The sequence below is a fragment of the Dendropsophus ebraccatus genome, chromosome 7 (genome assembly GCF_027789765.1).
Source record: "Dendropsophus ebraccatus isolate aDenEbr1 chromosome 7, aDenEbr1.pat, whole genome shotgun sequence".
NCBI classification, from domain to species: Eukaryota; Metazoa; Chordata; class Amphibia; order Anura; family Hylidae; genus Dendropsophus; species Dendropsophus ebraccatus.
In genome coordinates this window covers 28,334,474-28,362,010 of record NC_091460.1, presented here as the reverse complement: position 1 = coordinate 28,362,010, position 27,537 = coordinate 28,334,474, and the positions used below count along the sequence as shown (strand labels likewise).

Here is a 27,537-nt window from a genome sequence, read left to right as displayed (position 1 = left end):
TGTATCAATGAATTTTTATTTTTTGCTTTTGCCATGAGATAAGATTTGTTCACATCTTAACTTTTCTTTTTCAGAAATTTTTTAAAGTTAGTTGTTGTGATTTTCCAATATCCACATGATGCCTAAGTGGTAGAGTTTTTGTGATAGAGTCACATCTGTTATATACAGTGAAGAACTTATTGTCTGATCACTCAGTGTCACAGGGAGACGTAGGAGTGACAGGAGACTAGTTAGGTTCGGGACGGAGGATTGTCTTACCTTTAAAGCAGTCCTACGGTAAAGGGACCTAGAGAAGGGGGCTACATCTGTAGTCAAGATTAGGGACAAATCTTAGGGACAGGAGTGATGAGACAATAAGGTTTGGTTATTTTGATAAAATCCGGAGAGGTATTTGTCATATATATATATTAGTTTGGGTATTGATAATAAGCTTTTATTTGTCTTGTTGTAACTAAGCTGTATATTGATGTATACTGTACAGACTCACCCATTGTTTAGTATTTTCTTTCGGTTATTGCAGATCTTACTACCACATCTGCTGTAAGTTTGTTCCGCCATCTATAACTTTCAATAAAACGTATGGTACTATTTTTGTCTATCCTATGGTGATGCCCATAAACTAATGGGAGTCCTTCAGGGTCTCTTCCAAGTGGTCTTATGCATAATACTGATCTGTTTTTCAGTAAAAGTGTTCATGTGTATTTTCTCTCGTATAAAACCTCGACAAACAGGAAGAAGCTTCACCCTCATATAAGAGACTAATGTTACTATGCTTTCTTTCTCTTATCGGTTCTCTTGAATCTGTGCCGCCTGGACATTTCTGGAGGTTGGATGCTGTACTAGTACTTGGAGGATGTTTTCACCTGTGGTCCCTTGATCAACCTGCGGCTGAGGGTAGAGTCCTTAAAACCTCCGGCTACGACCCAACCACCAGTGATGAACCATATCCATGCTCCACGGATGTCAAATGGGGGAATGATAAGGCCAGCCATACGATTTTACCTACCTGCACCGTACCTATATGACTACACATATATATAGGCCTCTTGCTCAGAAGCTCCAGCACATTAGAGAGTCCCTGATAGGGTTAACTTATAGTTGGACCATTTCTTACCTTGGAAAACTTCTGATATGACACTAGAAAGAATGTTTTGTCTCAAGAACTATTTCCCTCAGAGACATGTTTATCAGCGTCCAAGGCCATTCTCAGAGGAAAGTTGCCTGTCTGTTACAGTGGGAATAATGTGAAAGTATCATTGCACAGAATGTATTGTTTTAACCTTTTTGAATAATAATAATGAATACTAATATAGATGCCATTGCGCATGACTGAATATCTAAATCACTAGCACCGCCTCATCTATGCCTTATTAGCATTTGTTACCACCCTATATTTTATCTGTCTATAAAATGTGATTACCATAATAAAACTTGGGCCATTTTCTCCAGGCTTATAATCATGATACATTGTCTTATCTGTGTCCATGACTTATAAGTAACGAGCTGGTAATACTGCAGGATTCCAACTCTAGATATAATTAAAAAACCATCCTTTACCTGGGTTTTTGGCTTCTCTCCATAGAGAGAGGTCAACATATAAATTTAACCTTAACAAGATGATGCTTGGTTCTTTATAAAGAGAGAGGCTTATGAAGTTCTGCAGCAGCTGAGAGGTGTGTATTATGATGTTCTGCAGCAGCTGAGATGTGTGTATTATGAGGTTCTGCAGCAGCTGAGATGTGTGTATTATGAGGTTCTGCAGCAGCTGAGAGGTGTGTATTATGATGTTCTGCAGCAGCTGAGATGTGTGTATGATGAGGTTCTGCAGCAGCTGAGGTGTATGATGAGGTTCTGCAGCAGCTGAGAGGTGTGCATTATGATGTTCTGCAGCAGCTGAGGTATATTATGATGTTCTGCAGCAGCTGAGGTGTATGATAAGGTTGTGCAGCAGCTGAGGTGTGTGATGTTCTGCAGCAGCTGAGGTGTATGATAAGGTTGTGCAGCAGCTGAGGTGTGTGATGTTCTGCAGCAGCTGAGGTGTATGATAAGGTTGTGCAGCAGCTGAGGTGTATGATAAGGTTCTGCAGCAGCTGAGGTGTATGATGAGGTTCTGCAGCAGCTGAGGTGTATGATGAGGTTCTGCAGCAGCTGAGGTGTATGATAAGGTTGTGCAGCAGCTGAAGTGTGTGATGTTATGCAGCAGCTGAGGTGTATGATAAGGTTCTGCAGCAGCTGAGGTTTATGATGAGGTTCTGCATCAGCTGAGGTGTATGATAAGGTTCTGCAGCAGCTGAGGTGTGTGATGTTCTGCAGCAGCTGAGGTGTATGATAAGGTTCTGCAGCAGCTGAGGTGTGCGATGTTCTGCAGCAGCTGAGGTGTATGATGAGGTTCTGCAGCAGCTGAGGTGTGTGATGTTCTGCAGCAGCTGAGGTGTATGATGAGGTTCTGCAGCAGCTGAGGTGTGTGATGCTCTGCAGCAGCTGAGGTGTATGATGAGGTTCTGCAGCATCGCTATCCAGGAAAAAAATGGTTTGATACACAGATTTCCTGGTATTCGATAGTTCATATTAAGCTACATAATAGCGCAGTTTAACATAAAAGTATTAGTACAGAGAACACATCAGGCGGCTTGCTAAGCGACGGCCATGTTCTCTGTGCGACCCTTGCCCATTAGTGTCACCTTCGCTGCCCGGCCCACTCTCCGCTCCCAATGGCCCCAACTTTAAATAGTCGGCACTTAGCGAACACTTGTGTCGGCTGTTTTACAGTATATGGTCCTGCCCCCCATCCTCTCCCTAGGACCCGCCATTGCAGTGGCCCTTCATCTCCCCCCAGGGATGGCTGGTACAGTGGTACAGCAACTCCCAGCATACCTCTTTGTGCACAAAAAGGTATGCTTGTAGTTGTAGTGCACAAGAAGGTATGCTGGGAGTTGTAGTGCACAAGAAGGTATGCTGGGAGTTGTGTCGGGAGGCTGGTGCTGCAGCATATCTCCTTGTGCACTAGTATGAGGTTCTGCAGCAGCTGAGGTGTAATATGAAGTTCTGCAGCAGCTGAGGTGTATGATGAGGTTCTGCAGCAGCTGAGGTGTGTATTATGTTATGCAGCAGCTGAGGTGTATGATGAGGCTCTGCAGCAGCTGAGGTGTGTATTATGTTATGCAGCAGCTGAGGTATATGATGAGGTTCTGCAGCAGCTGAGGTGTGTATTATGTTCTGCAGCAGCTGAGGTGTATGATGAGGTTCTGCAGCAGCTGAGGTGTATTATGTTATGCAGCAGCTGAGGTGTATGATGAGGCTCTGCAGCAGCTGAGGTGTGCATTATGTTATGCAGCAACTGAGGTGTATGATGAGGCTCTGCAGCAGCTGAGGTGTGTATTATGTTATGCAGCAGCTGAGGTGTATGATGAGGCTCTGCAGCAGCTGAGTTGTATGATGAGGCTCTGCAGCAGCTGAGGTGTATGATAAGGCTCTGCAGCAGCTGAGGTATATGATGAGGCTCTGCAGCAGCTGAGGTGTGTATTATGTTATGCAGCAGCTGAGGTGTATGATTAGGCTCTGCAGCAGCTGAGTTGTATGATGAGGCTCTGCAGCAGCTGAGGTGTATGATAAGGCTCTGCAGCAGCTGAGGTTTATGATAAGGCTCTGCAGCAGCTGAGGTGTATGATAAGGCTCTGCAGCAGCTGAGGTTTATGATGAGACTCTGCAGCAGCTCAGGTGTATTATGATGTTTTGCAGCAGCTGAGCTGTATTATGATGTTCTGCAGCAGCTGAGGTGTATGATGAGGCTCTGCAGCAGCTGAGGTGTAGTATGCTGTCTGCTTACCTTCATAATACACCTGAGCTGCTGCAGAACGTCATAATACACCTGAGCTGCTGCAGAACATCATAATACACCTGAGCTGCTGCAGAACCTTATCATACACCTCAGCTGCTGCAGAACCTCATCCTACACCTCAGCTGCTGCAGAACATCATAATACACCTGAGCTGCTGCAGAACCTCATAATACACACCTCAGCTGCGGCAGAACCTCATAACACACCTAAGCTGCAGAACATCATAATACACCTGAGCTGCAGCAGAACCTCATAACACACCTCAGCTGCTGCAGAACATCATCATACACCTCAGCTGCTGCAGAACATCATCATACACCTCAGCTGCTGCAGAACATCACACACCTCAGCTGCTGCAGAACATCATCATACACCTCAGCTGCTGCAGCTCATCATACACCTCAGCTGCTGCAGAACCTCATCATAAAACTTAGCTGCTGCAGAACCTCATCATGAACCTTAGCTCCTGCAGATTATCATGCTACACCTCAGCTGCTGCAGAACCTCATCATAAACCTTAGCTGCTGCAGATCATAATACACACTTCAGCTGCTGCAGAGCCTCATCATACACCTCAGCTGCTGCAGATCATAATACACACTTCAGCTGCAGCAGAACATCATAATACACACTTCAGCTGCAGCAGAACATCATAATACACACTTCAGTTGCTGCAGAACATCATTTTAATTTTAACCTCAGGCACCAAAAAAGCTAGAAGTGGCCCTATGTATGATGGATGTAAATATAAAATGTACATACGTGTGTTCATATCTGTTTAAAGTGTGTGTTGTGTGTATATGATGTATGTAATATATACAGTGTGTTTTGTGTGTGTGTATGATGTATGTAATATATACAGTGTAAGTTGTGTGTATATGATGTATGTAATATATACAGTGTGTGTTGTGTGTATATGATGTATGTAATATATACAGTGTGTGTTGTGTGTATATGATGTATGTAATATATACGGTGTGTGTTGTGTGTATATGATGTATGTAATATATATGGTATGTGTTGTGTGTATATGATGTATGTAATATATATGGTATGTGTTGTGTGTATATGATGTATGTAATATATACAGTGTACGTTGTGTGTATATGATGTATGTAATATATACAGTGTAAGTTGTGTGTATATGATGTATGTAATATATATAGTGTGTGTGTATATGATGTATGTAATATATACAGTGTGTGTTGTGTGTATATGATGTATGTAATATATACAATGTGTGTTGTGTGTGTATATGATGTATGTAATATATACAGTGTAAGTTGTGTGTATAAAATGTATGTAATATATATGGTATGTGTTGTGTGTATATGATGTATGTAATATATACAGTGTAAGTTTTGTGTATATGATGTATGTCTTATATACAGTGTGTGTTGTGTGTGTATACGATGTATGTAATATATGTGGCATGTGTGTTGTGTGTATATGATGTATGTAATATATATGGTATGTGCTGTGTGTATACCATGTATGTGTGTTATTATAATGGGGGTCATCTCTTCATGGTAAGCCAGGATATTTTGTCAGTCTGTTATTTTACCCAGCAATGACGTCACTCGGGAAATTACAGGTGTAAATAGAGAAGATATTTTTGTGTGAACCATGACTACTTCGCCACTGAGGGCCGCCCACATGACTACATGGGGTAATTTACATATGGTTTTTCAAAGTTGTTTTTTGGGGACGACTGCAGCACAGTCACTCCCGCTCTGTGTTTGAAAAAAACACAAAAACAGGCTTATAATGTTAGTCGTCTATGGTGTCTTTTTTATATTACACAGAGCGGGGGAGAGGATGCACTGCAGCAGTCTTCTCCTGATTGGTATGGGTCTGAATACTCGGACCCAGACCGATCAAAACTTTTGATATGTCTCTATAACATGTCAAGTTTTTTTTTTAAGTAACAGGTACACTTTAAAGGGTACCTGTTACAAAGTTGATGTTTCTGGAGTGGTGTTCAGACGCAGGTGCTGCTGGGAGATTGGGTAGAACTAGTCTGGTGTGGGACATATCGAATTAAACCCAATCCTCTATAGGCAGCTGCGTCTGCACACCGTACCAGAGACATCAGTCAAAGATATGTCCCGGATTTTTTGTTAATGGGGGGCCCAGACACTTTGAGTGTATGGGGCCCAGAAATTCCTGATGGTGGCCCTGCATACAGTAAAACGCCATCAGCCATAAACATCAGAGTGAGACAATGCTGAAATGATTCTTCACATAGGGAGGATATGTCTCAGGTACCTGTATTTATCAGTCCTATCCTGTAACACCCTCTGCTGCTTCCCACTGGGCTGGAGCCTCTCTCTCTGTGGTAAATCCTGGTCTCTCTCTCTCTGTGGTAAATCCTGGTCTCTCTCTGTGGTAAATCCTGGTCTCTCTCTCTGTGGTAAATCCTGGTCTCTCTCTCTCTGTGGTAAATCCTGGTCTCTCTCTGTGGTAAATCCTGGTCTCTCTCTGTGGTAAATCCTGGTCTCTCTCTCTGTGGTAAATCCTGGTCTCTCTCTCTCTCTGTGGTAAATCCTGGTCTCTCTCTGTGGTAAATCCTGGTCTCTCTCCCTGTGGTAAATCCTGGTCTCTCTCTGTGGTAAATCCTGGTCTCTCTCTCTGTGGTAAATCCTGGTCTCTCTCTCTGTGGTAAATCCTGGTCTCTCTCTCTGTGGTAAATCCTGGTCTCTCTCTCTGTGGTAAATCCTCGTCTCTCTCTGTGGTAAAACTTGGTCTGTAATGTTATTTTCTGGCTCTTTAACCCCTTAGCGACCCATGACGTATCTGATACGTCATGGTGCCGCAGGGGGTGTTCATAGCGGGGTCCCGCCGGGACCCCGCTCTGAACGGCACCGATCCCGGCTGCAATCTGCAGCCGGGCAGTGCCTCTATTAGCCGGCGCGGGTCCCGTTGCCGCGCCGGCTAATTAAGCCCTTCAATGCAGCTGTCAAACCTGACAGCTGCATTGAAGTGCTTTCCTCCGTGCATCCCTGGTGTCTAGTGGCACGGATCTCCCCCCGCGATGCGATCGCGGGGGGGAGATCTGTTCTTCTGCCCGTGCTGGGCCTCAGCGTCGGAATGACGCTGATCCTGGCTCGGCAATAGATTGCTGTGGCCTGCAGCAGGCCATAGCAATCTATGACCGATCTAATGGATCTTTGCTGTGTATATACACAGCATTGATCTCTATGAGAGATCAGTGCTATGTATATACAAGCCCCCCAGGGGGGCTTCTAGTGTATGTAAAAAAAAAAGTAAAAAAGTGTTTTTATTAATAAAAAATCCCCTCCCCTAATAAAAGTCCAAATCACCCCCCTTTTCCCATTTTATAAATATAAATTAATAAATAAATAAATTAATAAACATATTTAGTATCACCGCACACGTAATCGCCCGAACTATTAATTAATCACATTCCTGATCTCGCACGGTAAACGGCGTAAGCGCAAAAAAATCCCAAAGTGCAAAATTGCGCATTTTTGGTTGCATCAAATCCAGAAAAAATGTAATAAAAAGCGATCAAAAAGTCGTATATGCGCAATCAAGGTACCGGTAGAAAGAATGCATCATGGCGCAAAAACTGACACCTCACACAGCCCCATAGACCAAAGGATAAAAGCGCTATAAGCCTGGGAATGGAGCGATTTTAAGTGACATATATTTGTTAACAATGGTTTGAATTTTTTACAGGCCATCAGATACAATATAAGTTATACATGTTATATATCGTTGTAATCGTAACGACTTGAGGAACATGCATAACAAGTCAGTTTTACCATAGGGCGAACGGCGTAAATGCAAAACTCCCCGAAATCAAAACAAATTCGGTTTTTTTTTCAATTTGACAGCGCAAATGATTTTTTTCCGGTTTCACAACATATTTTATGGAAAAATTATGCCTGTAATTGCAAAGTACAATTGGTTTCGCAAAAAATAAGCACTCATATAAGTCTCTAGGTGAAAAAATGCAAGCGCTATGGACTTTTAAACATAAAATGGAAAAAGCAAAAGCGCAAAAACGAAAATTGGCTTTGACCTTAAGGGGTTAAATAAATCTGACTTTCTCTGTGTGTTTTTACCTCACAGTACAACAGGATCTCTTGTTCATTTCTGTCTTTTTCACACAACAGAATCCTGCTTCTTTTTACCTCATAGCACACACACTGACTCACAGACTCTGACTGAATCTCCACACAAGATCCTTCTGAGCTCCTCCCCTTTGTCCCAGCATGCACAGCACACATCTGCCTGTTAACTGCTTCACTGCTGGACAATTACCAATATTATGTGCTGGCACCACTGGCACTCTCTAACTGCCAGACAGTGGTCATTATTACCCTTTACAGTAATAGTCAATATTACCCTGGGCCACACAGAAGACTGCCTTTTTTCCCAAGAAAGTCTAGCAAGTGTCAGGTTTGGTAGCATGAGACCCAGGCTTGAACTAGTGGGCAAAGCTAATCTCTCAAGATTACCCAAGAAGGCCAAGCAAGTATAAGTGCAACATGTCAGCTTAGGCTCTTTGTTCCACTGCAGATCAACCTCTGACTTCCTGAGATTGTCCTGACTTTTTAGAAGAATCCCTGGTGTAGGTAAGGTTAAACCCAGGTGACAGTTACCCCACCTTTGGGCTTAGAACTGCATCATATCTTTCTTAAAGTCGCTCATAAAGAATCTGTAGGTGGGGTGGTTCCTGACAAGGGCTCTGGCCCTGGGCCAGGCCCTGGTTACAACTGCAGCAGGAACTCTTTCTCTTTATCTTGCTATCTCCACCTTCCACTAAAGAAGACTCTCCCACCAGGAACTAACACACTTATATAGAGGTGACCCAGTCTAACTTCCTATGATGGGGAACATACTGGAAAGAGGAGAAAGAAGAAGTGTAATAGGTCAGAAGTGTGTGTGGTACCTGCACCAGTGATTGGCTGAAAAAGAACAGCGAACAAAGCAAAGTTAACCTTTTACCTTCAGCTGTGCACAGCAGATAGGGAGAGTGAGACACCAAGTGGTGATAGTGTGGAAAGGCACCCTTCATCTCAGAATATGATACCTGACAGAGTTACCTTTAGTGGAACATCCATACAGATGGCATAGAATTAGTATTGATACATAAACATAGCATGAATTAGTCAATAATAAGCAAGTCAGAAAAATATGCCTGGGCTATGTTCCTGCAAACTGAGTTAGTCTGCTTACTGAAAATGATGCATACTGTACATGAAAGGTAAATTAAGGTTTCCCCCTCATCTGACAACCCATAAAGCTCTGAGCAGCTGGCCCTTGTGTATATACCCACTGCTTTCTGTCCATAGTGTTACAATATCATCTTTGCTGTTTAGTTCTTGGTGTAACCCCTTCCTTGCTACAGTGCTTTCATAGTACCCTGCAAACCAACCATGTAAAGAATAAAGAAGAAATACAAAGGCTATACAAAATCTTATAACATATAAAATATCCCCAGTCTATGTCAAAAGTTTAAATAAATGCTCTGGACTGGATCCTTCCATGGGATTCTACTTCTAGTAGCAATGAAGAGGAAGCTGAGTAAGAGGGATCGAAATTTTGATGCACCAGAAATTACGGAAAGTAATAAAACAGCAGGATTATTGGGTATGGTACCTGTGTGTGTTTTCTAATTAAATCCACTATTTTAGCCCCAAAATACCTAAAGATAAGGGCAATTACATGTGTTATCCTGCCTCGAGCCTAAGATAGTTGGGAATAGTGGGTGTAATACAGCAGGGACTTTGAACCACCATGTTAGGATTTTATAATTGGTCTCCTGAGCTTTGCAGGAAATAGAGGATTCGTGACAAAGGGTGAAAGACGTTGCCCATTCCTTCGAGGAGAAAGTGTGGCAATGCTCTCTATCTCAACTAGATAGGAAGGTAGGAGGGGCATACAGTACCATATTAGTCAAGTTCTAGATAGAAGATATTGTTTTAATCGAGGATGTGTGTCTTAAAGGGAGGACACAGTGTCTTAAAAGGAGTAAAAGACTGAAGTTACAAGGAAATATTCCCAATATTTACTGGTCCATACAGTGTATAAGGTCACAAGGAAGTGTAATGATCAGGGAAGTGTTGAGGGGAAATGACAATAGTATGGATGTCATCCTTGGGATAAGCTCCGGATTTAAAGTGATAGAAAAAGGGGTTACCCAGAACATTACCTTTAGCAGTCACTTTCCCTGGGTTCTAACTATAGCTCCCAGTTCTCAGATATCCCTAGGACTTACAGTACGGTCAAGCTGTATGAGAAGCGGACAGGTAAAAAATAAATTAATAAAAACAAAAACATACAGCTATGTATCAATATTGAGACGTAACAAGAATAATAAAACCAATTAAACAATAAATGACATGAAACACAATGGTGGAATCGGTGATGGCACAAACAAATAAAGATGATGGCAGACAGGACAAAGTACAAAGAACCAGCCCTAGCTTCTGATCCCTAATCTTTTCTGAACACTAAGCATAATGCCAGACATCCCTAAGCCTCACATTTCCTACAACAATCCCTATGGAAACTCTAGTCTAAAACTTAGCATGTACTGTAAGTCTGAGCAGAAACCATGAACCGAAGGAAATAGGTAGAGTTTTACAGCAGCAATGCTGATAAAGCCAGTCAGGGACTTGTTAACATCAGCTGTCTCAGAAGGGAGAGGGGGGAGACAGAGAGAGAGGCTCACACGCAGATTTCTGTGTCTTCACCAGAAAGCAGCAGCTGAGAACTGGGGAAAGGAGACTGAATAGATAATAACAAGTATGGAAGGGATTGTTAGTCTCACCATGGGCAGCAACATATAATAAGTTATAATGAGGTATAAAAGAGAGAATCCAGCACTCACTGATACTCGATAGCAGATTTCACTTTATTGGTTGTCACGATGGTGCAGGGAGGGGATAAGGGGGGTACAGACGTGTCTCCTAAGCGACATACGTTTCTGGCACGAAGCCTATCTTCTCGGCAAGGAGTACGTGTCAGTAACAGGAAAGGGTGTGACTTATGTACAGGTGCGTGCACGTGACTTTAAATAACAAACCATATAACAACGTTACAAAGTCTTATAAAAAGACACTCAAATTGTTTCTTTCATTAAGCCCTAACGGGCCAGTAGCTTCCAGGGCTGATATCCACAAGGACTCCTTTTGCAACAAGACCTGGTGACGATCCCTCCCATCCTGTCTAGGGTTAACCCTCTCCAGTCCAAGGAATCTAATCTGTCTGGTATTGCCTCCATGCTCCCAGCATATGTGGTCTTTTTAGTGTGGGATTCCTTTTCCTGTTTTTATGGAGTACATGTGCTCCTTATACCTTTTCCACAAGGGATGTTATGTCTTCCCCACATAAAAACGCTTACATGGACACACTATGGCATACACGACATAATTAGATTTGCAAGTAATGAAATCACGGACATAGCAATCCTTGCCTCCTAACTGAGTATATGCCACATTCATAAACTGCGAACAATAGTTGCATTGGCCGCATTTATGGTTACCCTGTGGCAACGAAGCTGGTAACCAATTGGACTGTTTATCCTGCTGAACACCCTTATTTAAAACATCACCCAGGGTACTATTCCTCCTATATGTGATGCAGGGTTTGCTGGATGCAATCTCACCTAGGTCAGGATCGTTCTCCAACAGGGGCCAGAGTCGGCACATGGCAGCTCTAATCGTGTCATTTAAAGGGGAGTTTTGGAATACAAAAGTAAAACGTTTTTCACCTTGTCTCTCCTTTTTCCTACTAGGACATAATAGAATGGATCTGTCCTGATTGGATGCTCTATTATAGGCATCCTTCATCATTTGTTTAGGGTACCCTCTGGGCGCAAGTCTCCTCTCCAGATTGCCAACCCGGACCCTAAACGGGCCTGGCCTGTATTGGCCCAATTCAGTTCACTTATCTGATACCAGGCTGGAGTTTAACTTAGATCTTTTAGGCTATGGTGTCCTGTATACTTATTATTTATTTATAAAATAGGTTATAAATAGATATGGTTGGGATTGTTTTATGATTCCCTTTTCTGGCTGAGCCAGACTCTATCAGCAGAGACTCTTTGGCAGCATTGGAAGGTAAGTATGGACCCTGTTCTTGCTAAGCGACCCATTGGCACCCCACAATTATGTTGCAGAGGTGCCGATTGGACACCTGACTGGTTCAGCAACTGTCATTCAAACCATTCAATATAATTACAAGGTGGTGTAAGGTATTAATGACTGCCACTGGTCTATCGCTAGTGTCAGTCATTAGCTTTGGGGTCGGCTACACATAGTAGCCGACCTCAATGGCTCAGCTCCTGAGTCCGCTCAATTCATCCCTTGACGTCAGCCGACTTATATTTATGTATTGTTGACGTAAAAGACATCATCAAAACATTTATTGCTACCCCTGCAAACACCTCGATATCCAGTCCCCATCCCACCACTTTTGGGTGGGGCTACATAAACGTTTCAACCTACATTTTCACAATAGATAAATACAGGCTATTGTTTCCTGATATCAGACATCTCTGACTCTGCTGTTCTTTGATGGCATAAAAGAGGGAAATCACTAGCCCTGATGTCCACATGCTTATCCTCTTATCACACTGCTTCCTATATTATAAGGTGATGGCTTTATGGTTACTGCTCCTTTAAGAGGATGCTCTCTAATAACACTTTAATTCAATCAGACAGAAGCATCAGTGCCTTAGGATGGATGACCTATTCACTCTTTTGATTATGGTACAAAGAAATCCTTCCTGGGGGCGGTGGTGGTGGGGTGGTCTGCTATTTACAGTCTACATCTGTTGGGAGAGACGGAAGATTATCCAAGTATCCAACCTCAGCTCATCTGTTCCTGTCTGAACATTTATTGGGAAATACTAAAACTACTGATTTCTTTAAATTTGTAAAAAATTTAAAATTGCATTTATTTTGTTTAGCACTTTAAATCATGATCTGTGGTTTCCTATAATGCAGGTAATGGATCCTATGGCACAATCTTAATTCAATGAATGCAAAAGGTAATTGGAAGTCTTCTTGATCCATTTGGCACTGGTATTCAGTCCAATAAAAAAAAAAGAATGAGTAGGAAATAAGTTTTCAGTATAGAATGAATGGATAAGAGTTCAGATTCTTGCATTTTCCATATAGAATGCTGCCTTAGATATTTCTATATACCGGTTAATCCTACCCATTCAGGCCTGGACCCCACAAGACCTGTGAAGGGGTTATGTGGTATACAGTATGTACCAAGAAATTAGCAGCCGATCCTGAGCGCTGTCTGGTGCGGCCTCCGTGGATTGGACTCGTTTCTCCAGCATATCCCACAGACGATCCATTGGATTGAGATCTGGAGATTTTGAAGTTCCCACCTTAATCTCCTTGTCTTGTTCCTCATACCTGACTAATGTCTGCAGTGTGGCCCCCAGGGCATTATCTTATTAATAGAGGCCGCTGCCATGAAGAGGAGGCCTTGGCCTGTACAATGAATCAGTAGATTGATCCGTATGATGCCAGGACACAAGGTCCCTAGCAGAACATTGGCCATCACACTGCCCCCGCCGGCTTGTCTTCTTCCCATAGTGCATCCTGGTGCCATCTCCTGTCCAGGTACTTGACACCCATGGTTACCCACATGATGGGAAATATGATTTGTCAAACCAGGTCAACTTCTTCCATTGCTTCATGATAATTCTGATGCCCATGTGCCCGTTGTAGACCCTTTCCTTGGTGGCCAGGGGTCAGTATAGGTCATAGTCCCACACTTATTAATCTGTGATGCCTTTTGTGTCCAGACACCTTTCTATCATAGGTAGGAGGAACCTTTTACTTTCTCAACACTTTGCTTTTATAGCAGTGGGTGAATAGAAAGCCTCCCCCTGCACACACATCAGTGACTCCTTGAGTTCCCATGAACCTTTCTCAAGTTTACAAGTTGTCTTTTCCTCGAGCACCCACACAGCCGGCCATTTTTTGAGATGCTTTGTATATGGTGACTTGTGTACTGTGATGTTGTGGCGTTATTTCAGTAGTATACAGTGGGATGGTGTTTATTACATGTAAAGTATATGGTGATGTTTTGCTGCGTTGTCTCGTATATGGTCACATTTATCGCTGTTATAGTCTGGCATTTTGTTGCTTTGTCAAGGCCTTTACTAAGCGCTGGAGGGTGTGAAATGGACGTAGGCCAGTAAAGGAGCGCTCCTCGTTTGTCCTGCTATGCGTTTTATGCAGTAAGGGTGCGTTCACACCTACAGGATCTGCAGCAGATCTGCAGCAGATTTGATGCTGTGTTCAGTTATTTAAATGAAATCTGCTGCAGAAAATCAGCTGCAGATCCTGTAGGTGTGAACGCACCATAAAGGTGTATTCATGGTGAGTGCCGCAAGCACTTTCTTCTTTTATTATTTCTATGGACTATATGCACAGCTGAGCACCACCAACACCAAAAAATCTGTTGTGGGACACCTTACTTAAACTGCTGGGTCCTGTATTGCCGGTGTTATAGTATCCTGAGGTTTCTACATTTTGATGTGTAGTCACTACTATATGGTGCCTTTTTGCAGCATTGTAGTACTTTGTGCTAGTATTTTGTTGTATGGTGATATTCTGGTATGTCCCACTACATGTTCTCTTTTTCTTCTTACAACTTGGTAAAAGTGTCTCACTCTAGTGTCACAGGATAGGACAGGAGGCCGCGGTTCTTTACTCCAACCACTAGATGTCAAACTCACACAGAACAGCTGCAGATAACACTAGGTCTAGCTACACAAACTCAAGACTGGACCTGCAGTAGAGCACAGTGCCAGAAAGCCGTTCTTTACTGAAAGACGCTCAGCTTCATAGGATGGACACTACAAGCCAGCTCCACCCAGACCTGGGAGACCTGGGACTCGTCCTACCCCAGTAGAATGAAAACCCGACACTGTGGGGCAGAAGGCGATAAAGTGAGATAACTGAGACTTATTCATACGTGTGTACGATAATATTCTTCTTCAACACTCTAGAGACACAACCACATCCCAGCAGAGTATATAGTACATTAGGCAAGGGCCCTCCTATCAGGTCCCTGACACCTGTTACTTTACCGTTTCTTCTATCAATTCACCTAACTATTTTGCACTAAGAAACGTTTTTCAAGTAAAGTTATAAAGTTGCTTACAGTGAGACTCTGTCGTCCTTGCCGTCTCACTTGCACCTACACTCCGCATCTCACCTTAGTCCTAACCAAGGTCCGGCTGCCATGTGTCCAGGGGTTAGTGTTGCGGCTCCTGGCCACCATAACAAGTAGCCTCCAAAACACCAGAACCCACCAGCAGGCCCAACATCCGTACCAGCAACCAGGACCACAGCAAGTATTGTTATGGGGCAGAGCACATCAGTGCCCATTAGAACTGAAGAATGGATACCCGACCTGTCCTTTATCCACAATGTCCCCTCAATATAACATACCACAAAGTTTGTATAAGTTTACTTTTTTTTTTTGTTGCTAAAAAGTGATAGCTAAGATAAGGAAGCTAATAGAAAGCAATCCACTAGTCGTATCAGTAAAATCAGGCTAGGGATAGGAGAATTACAGCGGAATCTATAGCTCGTTCATTATCTCTGAATAGCTCCTGAAAGAAGTTTATACTCATTGTTGTGCGTGGCTGGAAGCGTTGTATTTTACATTTTATTATGGCTGCTCGGCTCATTAATAACTGCCAGATTGATTAAACTATTGGAGGTGGCAGCAGCTATTGTAAATTAGAGGAACGTGCCCAGGTAGATTAGTCATCCCCCAGATGTGCTCGGAATAAACCATTGCCGGATAAATGGTCTTTTTAGTGATTTTCTATTAAATATGCTCCATTAATGATCTTTGTTTTATGTAGCTGCGGGTGAGGTGATAGGAAATGGCGTGGAGCGAATACGTTATTGCAAACCCTATAGCTACCGCGCGTTGTGTAGACTCGGAGATGAATGTATGTATAAATCACAAGTAGGGAACTTTTGGCGTTTGAAGTGAATTCTCTACAGGGGTTTAAGGCTTCAAACTCTGGCGTAGTTCTCCTTCGATTGATGTCTGATATGCATCAGAAGAGGGGACAAGCGGTGGAGCTGGGAAGCTTATCCTCTGAAGACGGTCAGTCAAAAATGATGGAGGAGATCATTTCGCCTGACACTGTATCATGCCATGATGCCGTCATATTCCATAGCAATGTGCTTAGAATGTAACCTCTCCGATGCTGGGCTCTGGGCACCATGGTATTATTTAATGACATTGCGTGGCACCACCATGGGTTGTATAGCAGTTGTATTTATTGATATTGTGTGGAACCACCATGGCTCTGTTTCGTGAATAAATTTTCGCATCAGGCCCCTCTACGCCGAATGCTCTGCTTGTGATTACTGAAGGCTGAAAAAGTTGGATGTAGCCCTCGGGAGTCCTGGAAACCATCAAAACATGGATATGCCCAATGGCTGTATCCATGTTTTCCAGACAGCAAGCCATAGGGTTGCATCCAACTTCTTCAGCCACCAGTAATCAAATGCTGAGAGTTCGGGTTCAGACAAACCTGCACGTTCTTGAGTTCACTCATCTGTAGTAGGCTGTCAGGTAGGGGTCTGGGAAGACAACAGACGAGTGCAGCCCTGCCACTGGCACCCGCCCCAGCTGGCCCTACCTACTTGCCACAACAGTTTTAGATAACTGCGGACAACTGGGCGACGTTCCCTATGCTGTAACAAGTGCAACACAAAACAAGAAAAGACAGACTAACACAATAATAGCAAAGTCAGTGCTCAGGGTCAGCAACAAATGGGCAGTAAGGTACAAAATCAGAATCCAGAAAGCGAGGTCGAGGTCACAGAATGCAGAGGTCAGGATCACTAGGTAACACGGTCGGGAGATTGCTAGGAACTAGGCGCTATCACAGGCAAGGGGGAAATGCTGGGGACAGAAACTTATAGTGAGCAGAAGGCTAAGGGCTGAAAGGTAACTGGCCAGGTCAGCTGTCTGTCACTGTGCCCTTACACATAACACCTGATGCCGATCGGCCGGGGACCTCGGCTACAATCAACACAAATGAAGTGCAGCAGGCCGGCTGCCAGGGACGCCGACGGTGCGCCGACGGTGCGCCCCCAACAACCAGCCCTGCTGACAACTAAGGATGCTGGCGGCATCTCCGGAAGAGCAGAGCGGCTGCTAGGGACACTGTCGGCGCGCCCCTAGCAATCGGCCCTGCCTGCAGTGAGGGGCGCCGTCGGCATCTCTGACAGCGGACACGGGCGACCCACTTCCTAACATAGGCACTAGTCCTGAAACAACCTAAATGGCCCCCAGAGGGTAATACTTGTAGCAATGAGATACTCACAATACTTAAGTTGCGATGTCCACTGCATGATGCAGGTATTGGAATAGGTGCGTGACGTGATAACTACAATGGCTCTGGGCCTGGCCTGAAGCTCTTCCAGTCTCAGATATGTTATGATGTTTCAAAAAATGAATGGATAAACTGTTCCCATTTTACAGTCAGTTTTATAGTCCTATACAAAGGCTGATCTCTGGTTGTGCTTTTACTAGAAGGACAGCTGTACTTTGTAACATAACCTGGCTCTGAGTATTCAGTTCCCCTACAGCGCCACCACAGGTGAAATGAAGTATTTCGGTTCTTTTCACGGTTCTTTAGAAATTAAGTTACTATAGAATGAACATATTGGCTAATTGTCAGGAGGGGGAGGCAGGGACCAGACACGGCAGTCAAGCCAGAGGTCAGGTAACAAAGTCAAGCAAGCAGAGGGATTAGGTACGGGCATCGCAGGAATAGACAGGGGAGCTGGGACCAGGGTATGAACCTAAATAGGCAGCAGGGAAAGACTGGCTTCAGCTTTCATTTATTAGGATCAAGAGCCCCGTCCGAATCCCCATTGGACCGACGCTCTGACCCTCCAGTTTCCAGACAGGCAGAGAGGAACATCAATCAACCAGACTTGTTCAGCTGCGGCAATCAAGACTGGGAGAGTTCAGTGGTAACCCTTGTATTGCCGGAAGCTGAGAAGCAATCAGTCGTGTCACACAGAAGCAAAAACCAGGTCCAGTTCACACCAGGTTACTGCACATTCTTGACAGTAATTCAGAGAAAGAGTGGCTTCACACTACGGAATTCTCGCGGATAAACTCCGCGGAATTCCGCCGGCTGTCCGCGCGCCTTTCCGCCGGCTCCATAGACACCATTCTATGGGCTGGCGTATTCCGCTATCCGCCGAAAGAAGTGACATGTCAGTTCTTTCGGCGGATAGCGGAATACGCCGGCCCATAGAATGGTGTCTATGGAGCCGGCGGAAAGATGCGCGGCCATGCGCGCGGACAGCCGACGAAATTCCGCTGAGTTTATCCGCGAGAATTCCGTAGTGTGAACCCACCCAAAAAGAGAAACACTTTTTAGGTGCTCTCTCTTCTGGCTCAAGGTTACAGTTAGAGATGAGCGAGCCGGGACAAGGTTTGGGTCTGTAAGATCCCAAACCCATTGGCATTTGAATCCCGCTGTCTTTCCGATCCATGGGGAGTCCCACCTGGAAAACATAGATACAGCCTCGGTCATAGAATTTATCTCTGTTTTCCAGGTGGGATGTCTCCACCTTCCCTAAGGACCAGGAAGACAGCAGGATTCAAATGCCGATGGTTCGGGTTCATATGAACCTGAACCTTGGCCCGGTTTGCTCATCTCTAGTTAAAGGCCATGACTAAAGAAAACTTTTTTGTATTTTTTCCTAACCACACGACCCCTTTAGGCTATGCTCCCACCACAGGATTTTGGGGTAAAACGACAACTGCAATGTTCACGATCATCTCATAGTGGAAACATTGCCTCAAACAGATTCTATAGTTTTAAACTCTCGTTCCAACAATCCTTCCCTATCCAACCTCACGTCCTCATATTGAGTACAAAGTGACTTTCCGTCTACCTCTACTGTCTCGGCAAGTTTATGCTATCCTTTAAATACATCTTTGTTGCAAAAAAACACAGTATAATTGTGTTTCTTTTGTATGCTTTAGGAAGTGTCAGGAAGAGTTGTATGCATTGTGAGGCTCGGTTTACATTCTATTATTCAATTGTCAGAATATCAAGAAACTTTTTCTTTGTGCCAAACTCTGGAAGACCGATGAGAAATCAGGCTGCTGTGCGGAGCCTCATTCTAAGGCTGAAAGAGAAATATAATTTCTCTAGTTTTTATTCTTCTCCCATGGAACGTAGTTAAAAATAATACCACAAAAAAACATCAGCTATTCTCAGGATGAGCAGTCAACAAGACGGCATCAATATTTATAGCTGGCAGCCACTGTTGGCCATACTCCGGTTCTAGCAGTCATGCAATGGGCACTGCGTATTTTAACCCTTCTTTGGGCTTTTTCGTTGCCCCTATTCCAAGAGCTACAACTTTTTACTTAGTTATATGATGGCTGTCTATTGCAAGATGATGTAAGTTGTAGTTTTTTTGTGTAGTTGTAGTGCTATAGCGTCCAGATTTCCTACTAATTTTCCTAAGAAGCATACGAATCTTTTGAAGGATCACCACAAGGTGGCTTATGGATTAGTACTGTGTATTAGTGATGAGTGATGAGTGAAATATTTGAATATTCGATTTTCGTACGAATATCTCCCTGATATTCGACTATTTGATCGAATATTCGATCCCATTTAAGTCTAGGGGAACAAGTATTCGATTATTGAAAAACATCTATTCGACCACTTGGAGGTACACCAAGTCCACAATGACACCTAAGGGAAAGGGGATTTGAACGCTTATCAAATATTTATCGAATATTCGGCGTACTATTCGATACTATCGAATACCTTACTATTCGATTGAATATCTATTCGCTCATCACTACTGTGTATACTGTTATGTCTGTGAATTTTCAGGCCTCATCGCAGTTCTTTGCCCATATAGTACTGCAGAAACTGCACTTTTGGCCATGATTCAGTGCCTGAATTGTATGTTTTCTTTGTACTAGTCATCTTTGTCTGATTCCAGTCAGAACTCTGTCTGATTCGAGTACTTGCTGTCTAGTGATTGACAGGTTCACCACCACACCCGCCTGGTTTCGTCGGCTAGCCTTAGGGTATGTTTACACATTTTTTTTTTTTTTTTTTGCATTAACACCACATTGTACACTACCTTCACCGTCCATTGCAGAGCAGCTGCATGCAGGACATGAAGGTCGTCAACTGCCACTTCAACACCAATGTTCTTTTCTGCAGCCTTCATGCAAATGTGCAGGCAAGGCATTAAGAGGCCATTGCCTGCCTCCATCCTCGTTGTCCCCTACCGCCAGATGTAGCGCTGCACACTGTCTGTAATTATCCCATCGTTTGCCGTCATGCCACACGCTGTCCCTGCTGTGCTGTACAAGTGTGCTGTGATGAGCTCTCTCTGGTGGCCGTACACTCTGTTCCTGCTGTGCATGTGACCTGTGAATTCTTCTTCATGGAAAAATAAGACATCCCCTGAAAATAAGACCTAGAGCATCTTTGAGAGAAAAAAATAATCTGAGGAAATTAGGATAAGCATAAGCTGTATACCTCCTTCTCAATGAAAACTTGTGTAAATGTGTATGTGGCGATGCATACAGGCACTTACCTCCAGCTGGTAACCATTCATTGGGCTGGGGCTGTGTATGCAGCCACCCCAGGAAATTCAAGGGCAGGGACCATGCAGTTAACAGGGGTCACTGCACCTGTGTTGGATTTTTGAGCATAATCTATTCTAAACAAATAGCATTATTCCCATAAGAGGTCACATTTCTTCTACGACAGTCTCTTATGTTGTCCAACATGTTTGCCCTGTATCTGTCATTTCATTCAGGCTGTCAGTGATCATCACGTCTGGTGAATCATCTGGGACCTTAGATGCCCCTTGGAGTCCCATCTGACTAATATGTATTCATAAGAATGACGTGAGTCTTGGGGGCATCCGAGGCTCTGCTGTTTACATCTAACTCTAAGAACACAATTAGCCTAATGTTTCCTTCCCCAACCTCCAGATTATTACAGGTATACTGATCTTCCAATTAATCTATTTTCGAGACATCCAGACAAAATTTATCATCATCTCTTCTGTGGTCACTTTGTTGTAAAACACTTCGTTCCAATGCCGCAAACACTGACATTTCAAAGTTTTTTCCTTTTCATTCAAAAAAGTTTCAAATGTCAATGTCAAGTGCAAATAAAATAAAGCCCAGCTTAGAGGTGGTAAATTGACCGTCTTGGACTTATCCTTGAAATGCCAGTCAAATGATAGCATTAACCACATGACTTTGCCTTTCTTTGCCCCGTGCTCTAGATATTAGATGATAATCTCGCTTGGACTGGGTTACTGCTCACATTCTTCTCTTTGCTTTATATTGTGCTTCTTGGAAATTCAATATAAAAAATCAATACAAAAAAATCATTACAAAAATGACTGATTTAAAAAATATATATTTTCTCATTTATTTTCCTGGCAGCTCACAGTAATGCCCTAAATGTACCAAGACCAGAAAGTGTGACGTGGTCAAAAAAAAAGTCTAGCAAAACTAGCAATCTGGGATTTTTGCGAAAACCTTTTGAAAAAGCTTGCCATATACATTATAAACATATCAGCTTAACCAAACAGCTCATTCTCTAATGTGTTTGGTGTTTTTTGGACTCTCTCCTGACACTAGGTGGCTCCCTTCCTTTAAAAATGTTGTCCACTGCCTGTTGTCAGAGGATTTCTGTCTCTAGTAACAGCTAGATCAAGACAATTTGGAGGAATTTGAGGGTGGGCCTTAGCATGTGCTCTGTACAGGAGAGAGAAAGAAATAGCCTAAGAAAACCTGGGCTGTATAACTAAAAAAACACGAGAAACTATTATATTACTGAAATAGTAGTTAATGCTTGGGGAAAACTTTCAGCAGATGTGTTTGGTCCTTAGTAAATAAATGTTACTCTTCCTGATATAATTATATATCTATCATAAGATAAAAATAAAGGAAATAATATGAAGGTAGAGTTGAAGACTAGGTGATCTTTTTCTGCTGATAATCTATGTTTTTGCCTAAATGCTGTCAGTCTGTCTGCTGAGAATGATCCACAAAGGTAAATCAGGGCTTTCCCTTCTTATCTTTCACCAATAAATAAGTTTTAGTGCAGATGTCTCCTATTTGAAAGGGATTACCCAATTTAGTATTACTTGTCCACAGGATAGGGGGCAAGTATGAGACTGGCCCAGCCGAACCCTCCCTTACCAGTATACCTACACTATATGGTCACAGTGCTGCAGAGTAATTTGCCCCCCCCCCCATAGTTACTGCTGCTGTTTCTTAAATGGTTACTGACACAATACCCTGCAACTCCTCTTCTCCCTTCCACATGCCATCTATAATTTTGTACTAAAAAATATATGTAGAGTTGCCAAACGGCACTGTGTGGCTCAAGGCTCAAATAGGGTGCTCTGCCCCACGGTTCCAGACCCAGGTCCCGAAGGTAACTCAAAAAAGAAGGCAAGAGGCGGCACTCCAAGATTATAGTGAATAAAACGTGGTTTAAATTTATTCACCCAGTATGCAACGTTTCAATCTACTCAATGAGATCTTTGTCAAGCTCATTGCTTGACAAAGATCTCATTGAGTAGATTGAAACGTTGCATACTGGGTGAATAAATTTAAACCACGTTTTATTCACTATAATCTTGGAGTGCCGCCTCTTGCCTTCTTTTATAATTTTGTACTATATAGATGATCTCCCAACACAGCCTGTCCGGTGCATTTTTGCTAGCACTATATCATGGCATAGTAGTAACGACTGGGTGTTGTGCTGGGATAGGCAACTATAAGAAGGAATAACTGACAAGCTCCGCTCTGGTTCAGTATTACAGCGTTTCCCAACCGGGGTGCCGCAGCACACTGGTGTGTCGGGAGAACCCGCCAGGGGTGCCGCGGGATCCCGGTGGGAAATGTGCGCTGTCTCTTTAAGCATTCCGAGAAGCTGCGGCCGCGCAGCTTCTCGGGATGCACAGATCACTTTCATGTTCCGCCCGCACTATGAGCGGGCGGAACATTAAAGTAAGCAGAATATAGGAGCAGGAAGTGTCGGCATCCTGCTCCTATATTCACTCCCATAGGCCGCCGGCACTTCATGCCAGCAGCCTATGGGAGGCCAGGACGTGACCTCTCACGCCTGCCGGAAGTCCCGTCCCCGCGGCTCGCAAGATGGAGTCCGAAGAGGAGGAAGAGAGCTGCTTCCTGCAGCCACAGTGCGGATTGGATGAGAAGGATGTTTGTTTGTTTTTAGGGGCAGAACAGGGGGCATTATTAGTTCATGGGGGGAACCTCTGGGGCATTATTAGTTTATGGGGGCACCTCTGGGGAGATTAGTAGTTCATGGGGGCACCTCTGGGGGCATTATTAGTTCATGGGGGGCACCTCGGGGGCATTATTAGTATATGGGGGCAGCTCTGGGGGCATTATTAGTTCATGGGGCACCTCTGGGGGCATTATTAGTTCATAGGGGGCACCTCTGGGGGCATTATTAGTTCATAGGGGGCACCTCTGGGGATATTATTAGTTCATAGGGGGCACCTCTGGGGGCATCATTAGTGTATGGGGGCACCTCTGGGGGCATTATTAGTTATGGGGGCACCTCTGGGTGCATTATTAGTTCATAGGTGGCACCTCTGGGGGCATCACTAGTGTATGGGGGCATCTCTGGGGGCATTATTAGTTATGGGGGCACCTCTGGGTGCATTATTAGTTCATAGGGGGCACCTCTGGAGGCATTATTAGTTCATGGGGTCACCTCTGGGGCATTATTTGTTCATAGGGGGCACCTCTGGGGGCATTATTAGTATATGGGGGCACCTCTGGGGGCATTATTAGTTATGGGGGCACCTCTGGGTGCATTATTAGTTCATAGGGGGCACCTCTGGGGGCATTATTAGTATATGGGGGCACCTCTGGGGGCATTATTAGTTCATGGGGGCACCTCTGGGGCATTATTAGTTCATAGGGGGCACCTCTGGGGGCATTATTAGTATATGGGGGCACCTCTGGGGGCATTATTAGTTCATGGGGGCACCTCTGGGGGCATTATTAGTTCATGGGGGCACATCTGGAGGTATTATTAGCTCATGGGGGCACCTCTGGGGGCATTATTAGTATATGGAGGCCACCTCTGGGACATTATTAGTATATGGGGACACCTCTGGGGGCATTATTAGTTCATGGGGCACCTCTGGGGGCATTATTAGTTCATGGGGCACCTCTGGGGGCATTATTAGTTCATGGGGCACCTCTGGGGGCATTATTAGTTAATGGGGGCACCTTTGGGGGCATTATTAGTTCATGGGGGCACCTCTGTGGGCATTATTAGTTCATGGGGGCACCTCGGGGGCATTAGTAGTATATGGGGGCACCTCTGGGGGCATTAGTAGTTCATGGGGGCACCTCTGGGGGAATTATTAGTTCATAGGGGGCACCTCTGGGGATATTGTTAGTTCATAGGGGGCACCTCTGGGGGCATTATTAGTTCATCGGGGCACCTCTGGAGGCATTATTAGCTCATGGGGGCACCTCTGGGGGCATTATTAGTATATGGAGGCCACCCCTGGGGCATTATTAGTATATGGGGGCACCTCTGCGGGCATTATTAGCTCATGGGGCACCTCTGGGGGCATTATTAGTATATGGAGGCTACCCCTGGGGCATTATTAGTATATGGGGGCACCTCTGGGGGCATTATTAGTTCATGGGGGCACCTCTGGGGGCATTATTAGTTCATGGGGGCACCTCTGGGGGTATTATTAGCTCATGGGGGAACCATTAGCTCATGGGGGCACCTCTGGGGGCATTATTAGTATATGGGGGCACCTCTGGCGGCATTATTAGTTTATGGGGGCACCTCTGGGGCATTATTAGTTTATGGGGGCACCTCTGGGGGCATTATTAGTTTATGGGGGCACAGCAGGGAATCCTACATACAGGGGGCACAGCAGGGGATCCTACATACAGGGGGCATCCCACATTCCTACTCGCTTTACTGCACATAACACCAAACAGCGCAGTTACTTTGGGAGCCGACAGGAGGGAGAAGGGGAAGGAAGTTGCTAGAAATCTGCGGAGCCTAAATTGTTTGTCTCGCAGGTTCTGAAGAGATGAAAAGTAGCTGGAAGAAATCATCATGGAGGTCTGGGCCGGATGGAGAGGAAAAGGGAAAGTGACTCCTCAGATCAAAGAAGACGTCACCTGTGAGTCACTGTATGACGGTTTTCTTATTTTGTAGAACATTATTTAGTAGGGGCGCCCCGATGAAATTTTTTTTTCCACGGTGTGCCCCGAGGTGGAAAAGGTTGGGAAGTACTGCAGTATTAGAAAAGCACAGCTACTTTCTTGCAAAAACAGCGCGACCCTTGTCCTCGGGTTGTGTGTGTTATTGCAATTCAGCTCCATTCACTTCAACGGAACTGAGCTGCAATACCACTCCCAAACTGAGGAAAAGAGTGGTGCTGTTTCTGGAAGCAAGCGGCAATATTTTCCTAAACCTGCATAAGTTTTGCTATGGAACCAATGATTTCTTTCCACATCCTTGACAGATATGTTATTACACAGAAGAAACAACAATGGCGTCAGACATCACGATGGGAATTCACGTAAAGAATTCTGTTTTTCTACTGATTTTCCCTTTAATTCAAATGTTCTCCATAGTTTCACTCCCGTCTTTTCTTTCCTAGTGTAAACATTATTGCTGTAAGTCTACCCGACTGTCAGGACAGCTAAAGAACGGGAGACCCCGACCATAAATCCATCCCTGGTGGAGCTATTATATCCCTGTCTTGTAGGTCATAGGAGACATCAATAATTAAATACTGTAAACAATATTATACTGTACCAGAGGTCATTGCCCTTGAGTCAAGTACATAGTCTTATGTTTGCACTGTAAATTCAGTATGATCACCTTATGGCCTAAGGTTCAGATTTTATGAAATGTTTGCAGAACAGCCACGGGTATACGACTTTACATACTGAAGGTCACCGGGGGGTTTGTAAGTGATTCACGTCTGCAAATGAATAGCTACAATGTTGCGATGTCAAGGATACTGTGTAATGATATTCAAAATGAAAGGTGAACGCCAATGACAGATGCAGGAAACGTTACTATGTATCCAAATCGCTCAGCGGGAGGTTTAGATATGTAATTTGTGTATACAGGGAATACTGTAGAGAAACTCTACATTTAAAGGGGTACGCTGGAAAAAATATTTTAAATCAACTGGTATCAGAAAGTTATATAGATTTGTAATTTACTTCTATTTACAATTTTCCAGTCTTCCAGTACTTATCAGTTGCTGTATGCCCTGCAGGAAGTGGTGGTTTCTTTTCAGTCTGACACAGTGCTCTCTGCTGCCACCTCTGTCCATGTCAGGGACTGTCCAGAGCAGGAGAGGTTTTCTATGGGGATTTGCTACTGCTCTGGACAGTTCCTGACATGGACAGAGGTGGCAGCAGAGTGTGTCAGATTGGAAAGAATACACCCTTTCCTGCAGAACATACAGCAGTTAATAAGTACTGGAAACTTGAGATTTTTAAATAGAAGAAAATTACAAATCTATATAACTTTCTGAAACCAGTTGATTTGAAAGAATAAGATTTTCGCTTGAGTATCCCTTATATATAATATTTTCTCTTTATCTATACAGATGTCTACACAAAGAGATGAGGAATAAAGATGAGCGCTACTTGAGCATGCTCGAGATCGGTCGTTAAGCATTTGAATATCAGTGGCTAATGAAGTTGGATGCATCCCTGGAAAACATGGATACAATCTATCCAGGACTCTATAGGGCTGCATCCAACTTCCTTAGCCACCGATATTCAAATGGCGAATAACCTGTCTTGAGCATGCTGCAGTAGCGTTTATCTCTAGTGAGGAACTACTAAAGTAGTACTTGGGACAAGCTTAAAAAAATCAGAGAGCAGTAGATGGTAGGAATTTAACAATGAAGTGATACTTACCTGTCCCGGTGTTCCTGCAGCAGCACCACCGGTCACAGTCACCCACTAGTCTCTGGTATCTCCCGATTCCTGTGTCATCCCAACACCAGTGAAAAGTTATTACTCTGGTGATGAAGGAAGAAAAATCCTTTGAATAAGATCTATGATGGGCTTCTCAGTATTTGGTGTTAGGATAGTTTAATCTGGATTAAAGGGGCACTTCAGTGGGGGGGGAATATATATATATATATATATATATATATATATATATATATATTTTTTTTTTTCAAATTAACTGGTTTTAGAAAGTCATATAGAATTTTAATTTACTTTTATTTAAAAATCTCAAGTCTTCCCATAATTATCAGCTGCTGTATGTCCTGCAGGAAGTGGTGTATTCTTTTCAGTCTGACACAGTGCTCTCTGCTGCCGCCTCTGTCCATGTCAGGAACTGTCCAGAGCAGAAGAGGTTTTCTATGGGGATTTACTGCTGCTCTGGACAGTTCCTGACATGGACAGAGGTGGCAGCAGAGAGCACTGTGTCAGACTGGAAACAATACACCACTTCCTGCAGGACATACAGCAGCTGATAAGTCCTGGAAGGCTTGAGATTTTTAAATAAAAGTCAATTACAAATCTATATACAGTAACTTTCTGACAACAGTTGATTTGATAGAAAAAGATTTTCGCTGGACAACCAC

General features: G+C 43.8%; 1 protein-coding gene across 1 annotated transcript in view; it reads right to left on the bottom strand.

Annotated features, from left to right (window-relative positions):
* The window catches only part of LOC138796535 (uncharacterized), a 57,284-nt gene extending 37,142 nt beyond the window's left edge, over positions 1-20,142 (bottom strand). Inside the window, exons 1-3 of the mRNA XM_069976143.1 lie at positions 20,008-20,142; positions 18,250-18,399; positions 6,107-6,567 (exon numbers count right to left, since the gene is read on the bottom strand). Of these exons, the coding sequence (XP_069832244.1) occupies positions 6,107-6,567; positions 18,250-18,399; positions 20,008-20,142 (746 nt within the window). The remainder of the gene's footprint in view (positions 1-6,106; positions 6,568-18,249; positions 18,400-20,007) is intronic.
* Positions 20,143-27,537: the final 7,395 nt, after the last annotated feature.